A 10,457-nucleotide genomic window follows, 5' to 3' on the forward strand; every position below is an offset into this window, starting at 1 on the left:
TGTTTCCTCACTCTCTGACTAAGGTCCATGAATAAAGAAATGACCAGGTAGGAGATCAGAGGAGCCATTTCCTAGTTCCCTTGAGGGTGGAATTGTAAGCTCCTCAGAGACCAAGCTGCCTGATGTGGGCGGAGTCCTGGTTTGGGAGAACCAATCAGCTCCTGTCTAGTAATCCTCTTTGTCTTTGTATTTTAGTCCATGGCCGGGAGATGAGGAAAACCTCCGAGGATTGTCTCACTTTGTCTCCAGACTGGAAAGTAGAAGATGAGGACATCACACAGTATAGTCCAGGAGAAAACCCGGCTCCCTCCAATGTCCATCCGGCACCACCCAGTGTAGATGGACCATCGGATTCCTCATATACTGAGGAACCTAAGACTGTGCGGGACCGGGCCGGCCTTTCAACAGGGAAGAGGTTCTCCCGTACTGAGTGCGGCAAGAGGATCTGTTCTACATACCATGTTAATGTGCATAAAAGATCTCACACGGGAGAGAAACCGTATTTCTGTCCTGAGTGTGGGAAAAGTTTTTCACAGAAGTTCAATCTTTACACACATCAGAGATCTCACACGGGGGAGAAGCCATATTCCTGTCCTGTGTGCGGGAAAAGTTTTTCACACAAGTCCAGTCTTTACACACATCAGAGATCTCACACGGGGGAGAAGCCATATTCTTGTCCTGAGTGTGGGAAACGTTTTTCACAGAAGTTCAATCTTTACACACATCAGAGATCTCACACGGGGGAGAAGCCGTATTCTTGTCCTGAGTGCGGCAAATGTTTTTCAGATAAGTCCAGTCTTTACAGACATCAGAGATATCACACGGGGGAGAAGCCATATTCCTGTCCTGAGTGCGGCAAATGTTTTTCAGTGAAGTCCAATCTTTACACACACCAGAGATCTCACACGGGCGAGAAGCCATATTCCTGTCCTGAATGCGGGAAATGTTTTTCAGAGAAGTCTAGTCTTCACAAACATCAGAGATCTCACACAGGGGAGAAGCCGTATTCCTGTCATGAGTGCGGGAAATGTTTTTCACAGACATCCAATCTTTATAAACATCAGAGATCTCACATGGGGAGAAGACACTTTCCTGTCCTGAGTGAGGAAAATGTTCCTCACTGAAGTCCTGTCTTCCTGTACATCAGGGATCCCACACAACCCTGGAGGTGTATTAGTGCCTTGAGTACGGAAAATGTCTTTTAGATGAATGTTGCTGGACATCCCAGCTCTCATGTGGGGAAGAAGCACACCCTGATATACACCTCAGATATACTCCATGGCTGATCTTCATCATGGAAGAAACAGTTGATAAGGAGATGAGAGGCCCCCAAAGACATGGATGAAGTGCAGTAAATGTCGGGGTGCAGAGTGGTCAGTAGATCCTGGAAATGAAGGACACAACTTCAGCCCTTCTTGGGTGTCGGAGTTGCGTTTCCTGATAATGATATAGCGGGTTACAGAGCTAGAAGCCGGGAGAGCCCAGATCTCGTTATCGGGGAACTTTACACAGACAACAAGAACTTCTGAAGTTGATGTCCTTCATTTCAAGGCTCTACAGAACAGTGGTGACCCCGAAGCGTCTCTCTGTCTTCAGTCCATCCTTCTCCCATCCTCCCCCAACAGGAGGGAAGGAGAACTCTGCCCCAAACTAGGGGGAACTTTCCTCTCATTATTTCCCTTGGCTTCTGTGTGGGTTTGGGTGGTTGGAGGAGTGCGGCACGAGAGGGAACACAGCTTGTTGTTCTATATCTACATATGGGGTCTGGGTAGAGGAGATCCACCGGAAAATAGTTCTACTCTTTGATTTTGTGCAAATCGTTTCTGTTTTCACTTTGAAGGGTGATATTATGTGTGGTTTGTAAAAGGGATTGGCCCAATAGATACCACCCCACTTAGAGAATAGATGAACTACTATGACCAGCATTCATTCAGCCATGTCACATGTTGGGATCTTTTCTACAATACTTTGTTATAATAATGGAACACGTTGTGTATTGTATTGTACACCAATAATAATGACTCCGCCCCCACATTCCAGACAAGGGATCTTCCTGACCAATCAGATTCCTTCCTTTGTTATTTCCTGATTCTATGATTACAATCTTGTTAGAAGTAAAACTATAATAAAGAATTTATTGAGTGAAAAGAATTGTGTGTGTCGGGGCCATGATGGGGATCTTTGGGGCCCAAACATTTCTCACAGGGGACACTTTACAAGGGACACTTTACAACTCAGTACAGTACATGTACATGCTTAAATTTACTAAAATAATTGTATTTCCATGTTCTGTGGACTGTGGGAGACCAGATATAGTGAATGCAGGGTCCGGGGAGAGCGGATATAGTGAATGCGGGGTCCGGGGAGAGCGGATATAGTGAATGCGGGGTCCGGGGAGAGCGGATATAGCGAATGCGGGGTCTGGGTGAGCGGATATAGCAAATGCAGGGTCCAGGGAGAGTGGATACAGTGAATGCGGGGTCCGGGGAGAGTGGATATAGTGAATGCGGGTTCCGGGGAGAGCGGATATAGTGAATTCAGGGTACCGGGAGAGCTATATAGTGAATGCAGGGTCTGGGGAGAGCGGATATAGTGAATGCGGGGTCCGGGGAGAGGGGATATAGTGAATGCAGGATAAGGAGAGAGTGGATATAGTGAGTGCGAGGTCTGGGGAGAGCGGATATAGTGAATGCAGGATAAGGAGAGAGTGGATATAGGGAATGCAGGGTCCGGGGAGAGCGGATATAGTGAATGCGGGGTCTGGGGAGAGCGGATATAGTGAATGCAGGGTCTGGGGAGAGCGGATATAGTGAATGCAGGATAAGGAGAGAGTGGATATAGTGAGTGCGAGGTCCGGGGAGAGCGGATATAGGGAGTGAGGGGTCCAGAGAGAGCAGATAGAGTGAATGCGGGGTCCGGGGAGACCAGATATAGTGAATGTTGGGTCCGGGGAGAGGGGATATAGTGAATGCAGGGTAAGGAAAGCACAGATATAGGGAGTGAGGGGTCCGGGGAGAGCGGATATAGTGAATGCGGGGTCCGGGAAGAGCGGATATAGGGAGTGAGGGGTCCGGGGAGAGCGGATATAGTGAATGCGGGGTCTGGGGAGAGCGGATATAGTGAATGCAGGGTCCGGGGAGAGCGGATATAGTGAATGCGGAATCCAGGGAGAGGGGATATTGTGAATGCGGGGTCCGGGGAGAGCATTCACTATATCCCCTCACTATATCTGCTCTCCCCGGACCCCGCATTCACTATATCCTCTCTCCCCGGACCCCGCATTCACTATAACTGGTCTCCCCGGACCCTGCATTCACTATATCCGCTCTCCCTGGACCCTGCATTCTCCCTGGACCCCGCATTCACTATATCTGTTCTCCTGGGACCCCGCATTCACTATATCCGCTCTGCCTGGACCCTGCATATACTATATCTGCTCTCCCCAGACCCCTCACTCCCTATATCCACGCTCTCCTTACCCCGCATTCACTATATCCGCTCTCTCCTTACCCCGCATTCACTATATCCCCTCTCCCTGGACCCCACATTCACTATATTCACTATATCCATTCTCCTGGGACCCCACATTCACTATATCTGTTCTCCTGGGACCCCGCATTCACTATATCCACTCTGCCTGGACCCCACATTCACTATATCCTCTCTCCCCGGACCCCTCACTCCGTATATCCGCTCTCCTTACCCCGCATTCACTATATCCGCTCTCCCTGGATCCCACATTCACTATATCCCCTCTCCCTGGACCCCACATTCACTATATCCGCTCTCCCCGGACCTCGCATTCACTATACCCGCTCTCCCCGGACCCTGCATTCACTATATCCTCTCCCTCCATACCCCTCACTCCGTATATCCATGCTCTCCTTACCCCGCATTCACTATATCCGCTCTCCCTGGATCCCACATTCACTATATCCCCTCTCCCTGGACCCCACATTCACTATATCCGCTCTCCCCGGACCCCACATTCACTATACCCGCTCTCCCCGGACCCCTCACTCCCTATATCCACGCTCTATAATAGAAAGACTTTAAAATGTCCATCATTGTAAATCCATCAGCCATGTTGTCCAGCAATGCAGATCAGCATCAATCATGATGACAACTCCAGAGAATACATATGATCCATTATTGCACTGACCATGAATGACGACTTCTGGTCCCTATACGCTAAATGTAAAAGAGGGGCGCGGTCTCCAGGGTGATGTCATTATCCAAATATGAGCGTGTGACTCTTTTTGGTTAGTGATGTCATGCTATCTGCGCCCCTTTACTTACATGGTTGGGGACTCCTGACTGGGGCCGGGTGACATCACTGGTAGCCATCCGCTGGTTTCTTACCACCAATGACAGGAAGGAAGGTGTTCTGTCTAGAAGTGGTGGACATACAGCTACTATATATCAGCAAATAGTCCGCCATTTGGACAAAGAACAGAACAGGAAAAGTTCAGTCCGTACTTCGATGCCGGCTGTAGAAGCTGCAGATTGACATTGAATGAAGTCTTGTAGGATGATTGGGAATGGTCTCTCCTCCTGGGAGGATGTTATTCATCATCCCTCTACTCATACACACCATTCGGGTTATGATGACCATACACTGAATGTGGCTGATTGACCAGGAACCAACCCAACTCCTCTCTGCTAATCCCTTCATTGACTGCCACTCTGCCAACAAATTCAATTCAAAATACTAACTTACAAAGCCATCCACAGCTTAGCCCCCACCTACATCACTAACCCAGTCTCAAAATACCAACCAAATTGTTCTCTTTGTTCCTCCCAAGACCTCCTACTCTCTAGCTTCTTTGTCACCTCCTCCCATGCTCATCTCCAGGACTTTTCCCAAGGCTCTCCCATACTATGGAACTCCCTACCCCAATCTGTCTATCTCCTACTCTGTCCACTTTTAGATGATCCCTGAGAACCCTTCTGTGACAGAGGAAAGGCAGGAAAGAACACACAGAGTGGATGGCAGACGCACAAAGCTTTATTGAGACAAACAGACGGCAGTCCTTTAATACGTTGGGTGGCAGAGAGGGTGGATTTGCCACTAAAGGGTAATGAGGGGGCCCCACCCACTTATAGTCCACTAGGAGAGCCAAGGGGGTGTCCCTGTAACAGGGGCAGTCCGACACAGGAAAGGGGTGCGAGGAGTCACCACCGCAAGAGTTCAGGTAACACAGGGGGGAAGCAGGTATTCACGGATCCAACAGGGTGCCTGGTCTCCCAGGGGTAGAAGCAGAACGCAGGTACCTGTGGAGTCCGGATCAGGCGGGTGGCCTCTGGCTCTGGCAGATGGGCTGTGTTAGTCTCTCCCCCTTCTGTGGGGCCTCTGGCAAAAAGCAGGCAGGCTGGGATAGTCTCTCCCCCTTCTGTGGGGTCTCTCACAATCGCAGGTAGGCTTTCTCTGGTTGTCTCTTCCCTCCTGTGGGGTCTCCGTGAAGCTGGGATAGGCTTGCAGAGTCTATTCACAAGGGTCTCGCCGAAGCTTGAGATCCCTTGCAGACTACACACCAGAATGAATAGGAGCTCCCAGCATCCACCTCTTAAACTGCTGCAGGACGCTCCCCGGTCGCCTTGGCAACCGGGAGGGGGAAGGGAACACTAGACCCCAGGGAGAATCAAGCTGGTAACAGGGACATCCTGGGGCCAGGGATGATGTCTGCATAGATGAAAAGCAGGTTGGGAGGTGTGCAGAGAGCTCCCAGCCAGCTGGCCAGGAGGGAGGGGGCCCAGAGTAATTTGATTTGGCCATTTGGCCTAGTGACACAGGGGACAATTGGAACAATACAGAGCAGGACACTGAGGGCATGAGATACAAGGCATTAATAAGGGGATTAATAATTGGCACGCTCCCATACCGTGACACTCCTCCCCCCTCCTTTTCACAAGTGCCGATAAGGGGGACCCACCCAGGTTCCCTGGAAGGCACTTGTGGGGCCTAGCTACTGTGGGTCTGTGCTGGCTTCCCCGCCTGTAACGAATGGTAAAGTTGGAGGGCCAGGCTCCACCTAAGGAGGCGCCCATTGTCCCCAGACACCCGGTTCACCAATGTGAGGGGGTTGTGGTCGGTGACGATGGTGAACTCCCGGCCGTACAGGTAAGGCTGTAGCTTCTTCAGGGCCCAGACTATGGCCAGACACTCCTTCTCCACTGTAGCATAGGCAACTTCCCGGTCCAGTAGTTTGCGGCTGAGGAAGGTAACGGGGTGTTCTTCCCCAGCCTCATTGACTTGGCTGAGGACAGCCCCTAGGCCATAGGTGGAGGCGTCTGTCTGCACGAGATAGCGTCTGTTGTGGTCAGGGGCTGCCAGGATGGAGTTGCTCGCCAGGACGGATTTGAGGGCATGGAAGGCGGATTCACAGGATGGGTCCATATCACCATCCGGGGACTGTTCTTCCGGGTCAGGTCGGTCAGGGGCTGGGCCATGGAGCTGAAATTAGGTACAAATTTACGATAATAGCCGGCAGTGCCGAGGAATGCCATCACTTGCTTCTTGGTCTGGGGAGTGGGCCAGTCATAAATGGCCTGAACCTTGGCTGGCTCAGGTTTCAGTGTCCCCCCCCTACTCGGTGCCCGAGGTACTGTACCTCTGCCATTCCCAGCTGGCACTTGTCTGGTCTCACTGTCAGCCCGGCCCTGCAGATGCGGTCTAGGATGGCCCCCACGTGGGCCAGGTGCTCCTCCCACGTGTCGCTAAAGATAGCTATGTCATCTAGGTAAGTGCACGCAAACTCTTGGCATCCCTCCAGTAGCTGGTCCACGACCCGTTGAAAGGTGGCAGGGGCGTTTTTCATGCCGAAGGGCATGACGAGGAATTCATACAGGCTGAACGGGGTAATGAAGGCAGAGCGCTCAACGCCCTCTTTTGTAAGAGTGATTTGCCAGTAGCCCTTGCTGAGGTCTAGGGTGCTAACGTAGCGGGCTCCGGCCAGACGGTTCAGCAGGTTGTCTATGCGGGGCATGGGGTAGGCATCACTGACAGTGTAGTCATTCAACCTCCGGTAATCCACGCAAATGCGGGTGGTCCCATTCTTCTTTGGCACGAGCACCACCGGGGAGGCCCAAGGACTGCGGGAGGGTCGGATGATACCCAGCTGGAGCATCTCGGAGAGTTCTGCCCGAATGGCTGCCTTCACGGATTCGGGGACTCGGTATGGAGCCTGCTGGATGGGTTTCTGACTGTGGGTCTCCACGTGGTGGAGGGCTAACCCAGTGCGGCCTGGGGTGGCTGAGAAGGTGACGGCCCGGTCCGCTATCACGGCCCGCATCTGGGCCATCTGGCGGGGGTTCAGCCGAGCCCCCGTGGGAATCTGATCTAGGGGAGTGGTGACATTGGTGGCTTGCAGGAGATCGGGCAGGGCTCCCTCATCTGCTCCGCCCGTGGAGGCGGGGCAGACAGCGAGCACTGGCAGAGCCCGGTCATGGTACTCTTTCAACATGTTGATGTGGACCGTGCACTGTTGGCAGTTGCGGGAGTCGAGACCAATGACGTAACTAGTCTCATCTATCTTGCGGAGGACCTTGTAGGGTCCTTCCCAGATGTGCTGGAGTTTGTTCTGAGGGTTGGGGACGATCTTGAGCACCTGCTGCCCTTCAGTAAACTCGCGGCCGCGTGCCTTGCGGTCGTACCAGACCTTCTGACGTGTCTGGGCTGCCTGGAGGTGGCTGTGGGCCATGGTGGCCAGGCGGGTCAGCCTTTCCCGTAGCTCGAGAACATAGGGAATGACGGGGGTACCTGTGTCCTTTATCTGCCCTTCCCAATGTTCCCGGAGCAAGGATAGGGGACCGCGGACCTTCCGCCCGTACAGGAGGTCGAAGGGGGAGAACCCCGTTGACTCTTGCGGTACCTCCTGATATGCAAACAGCAGGTGTGGAAGGAGCTTCTCCCAGTCCACCTCCCCATCAACGAAGGACCTCAGCATGCTCTTCAGTGTGCCATTGAAGCGCTCGCAGAGGCCATTGGTTTGGGGGTGATAGGGAGTGGTCCGGATCGCCCGTACCCCGCACGTGCGCCAGAGGGATTGGACCACCTCGGACATGAACTGGGTACCCTGGTCTGTTAGGATCTCGCTGGGGAAACCCACCCGGGAGAAAATGGTGACTAGGGACTCGGCTACTTTGGGGGCGGAGATGCTGGACAGGGGGACAGCCTCGGGGTAGCGGATGGCATAATCCACTACCGTGAGGATGTACCGCTTGCGGCCTTACTGGGCCGGGCCAGGGGCCCCAGGATGTCTACAGCTACCCGCTGAAAGGGCTCGTCAATGATGGGTAAGGGGCCTTGGGGTGGTCCCCTGGGCGTCCCCTCCTGACAGATGTCACAGGTCTGACAGAAGTGGGCTACGTCCTGGGTAATACCTGGCCAGTAGAAGGCTTGGGTCAGCCGCAGCCCCGTTTTCCTCTTACCCAGGTGGCCAGCTACTGGAATGTCGTGTGCTATCTGGAGTAGCGAGAACCGGAACCGTCTGGGCACTATCAGTTGTGTGGGGCTAGCAGAGGGTTGACCCAGGCGGCTTGGGCCTACTGTGCGGTACAACAACCCCTGCTCCCACCAAAGCTGGCCCCCATCCCCCTCCTGCCGCCTTACGGCAGCCCGGGTCCTAAACTTAGCCAAGGTTGGGTCTGTGGCTACCTCCCGCTTAAAGGTCTCCCGATCCCAGGTCAGGGGAAGGTCTGCGTCAGGTAGGGGTTCGCTCACCGAGTGCATGCTGGGGAAAGGTCCCATGGTGGCTTCATCTGGAGGAGGACCTCGACCTGCTTGGCACCGGGTCACCGCCCCGACGTACTGGCATCGTAGCTCCCCTAGGTCATTGCCGAGTAGGATATCCCCCGGGAGGCCACCCATGACGCCGATCTGGCACTGTTGCTCCCCGAACCCATAGTCGAGGCGCACGGATGCCCTGGGGATGTGATGTCTGGCTCCTCCCGCCAGCTCGATGGCGAATCCAGGGCCAGGTTGGATGGCTTCCGGCCGGATCACTCGGGGATCAGCGATGGTCAGGAAGGCCCCTGTATCCCGAAAACCGGTGGCCGGTTGCCCGTCTACCCGCACGGCCTGCAGGTGGCGTTGTTTCTGGGTGGAGTATGAAGCCCCCGGGGGGGTGGACACTGTAAACCCCCCAGGGTTGGTTGGCGTCTGGGGGGCTCATCCATTCGCTGGGAGGCGGGGGCAGTGGTTCTTCTGCTGGATGGAGTTCCAGGTAGTGAACCGGACGGGTAAAGCGCCGGCTTCGAGAGGTGGGGCAGTTGGCTTGGAGGTGCCCTGGCTGGTTGCATCCGTAGCAGCGGTGCTTCATGGGGGGCCCTGCGAACTGGGCTCTGGGGGGTGGCCCTGCGGGATTGGCAGTGGTAGGTGGGGGGCCCATTTTGGCAGAGGTGGTGGGGGGCAGGGCCCTTGACGGCTCAGGGGACTGCCGTTTCCAGTGTGGCTTGATGGCCAGAATCTCATCAGCCAGGGCAGCCGCCTTTGCAAGGGTGGTAGGGGCTTTCTCTCTTACCCATCCGTGCACCTCCGCCGGGCATTGGTTGTAGAATTGCTCCTTCAGAAATGCTTGAATGATTTCTTCTGCGGTGCCACCTCCAACAGGACTGTGACATCTTGTGCGCATACATCCTATAGGACGGTTCCACATGGCAGGGAAGGTCACGGAAGCGCGCCCGGTGCACTTCTGGGGTCACCGCATAATATTCCAACACAGTCTGTTTGACCCGGGCATAATCCCGGCCATCCACATAGTCCAGAGTGCGGTAGGCCGCAGCTGCACCCCCTTCAAGCAGACCCACGAGGTGCCGTATCCAATCCGTGCTTGGCACCTCCATGAGCTGGCACTGCTGCTCAAAGTCCTGAAAGAACCTCTACATCCTCGGCGGCTTTTGTGAAGGGTTTAAAGTCCTTGCGGCTGACCCGGGGAGGGGGGTATCCCGCGGCCCTGGGGCTGGATGGGCAGCTTAGGTCACGGTGGCTCCCTTGGCTCTCTCTTTCATGCGCCCTCCGGATAGCCTCTCGCTTGTCCTCTGCTGTGGCGTCTGACCCCAGGAGGGCCATCTCTTCCTCCACCCGAGTAAGCCAGGGGCTCTTGGGCCCAGGATCCTTGCGTGCTGGGGAGGCTGGGGTTGATCTGCTTTTTCCTGGGGCGTCTTTGGGGTCTGCCTCCTCAATGGCGGTGATCAGATCATCTTTGGCTAGGCCCCTCCAGGAAAGGGCCAGCTCCTCAGCCCTCTCCTGCAGACATGCCACAGTCCACTTCCTGTATTCGCTGGGCCGGGCCTGTTCCTGCATCCGCTGGCTTTCGCTGTCTGCCATCTCCTCAGTGTCCTGATCCCACCGCTGCCAACCAGTATGTAACGGAGGGAAGGCAGGACAGAACACACAGAGTGGATGGCAGACGCACAAAGCTTTATTGAGACAAACAGACGGCAGTCCTTCAATACGT

At 54.5% G+C, this 10,457-nt stretch overlaps 1 protein-coding gene across 1 annotated transcript in view; it reads left to right on the forward strand.

Moving 5' to 3' along the window:
* The window catches only part of LOC149461929 (uncharacterized), a 147,641-nt gene that overhangs the window by 87,957 nt on the left and 49,227 nt on the right, over window positions 1–10,457 (forward strand). Inside the window, exon 4 of the mRNA XM_089677756.1 lies at window positions 222–1,106. Coding sequence (XP_089533882.1) covers window positions 222–1,106 — 885 coding nt within the window. The remainder of the gene's footprint in view (window positions 1–221; window positions 1,107–10,457) is intronic.

This window comes from Staurois parvus, unplaced genomic scaffold (genome assembly GCF_062004578.1).
Source record: "Staurois parvus isolate SC_StPar_1 unplaced genomic scaffold, SC_StPar_1.0 ptg000191l, whole genome shotgun sequence".
NCBI lineage: Eukaryota > Metazoa > Chordata > Amphibia > Anura > Ranidae > Staurois > Staurois parvus.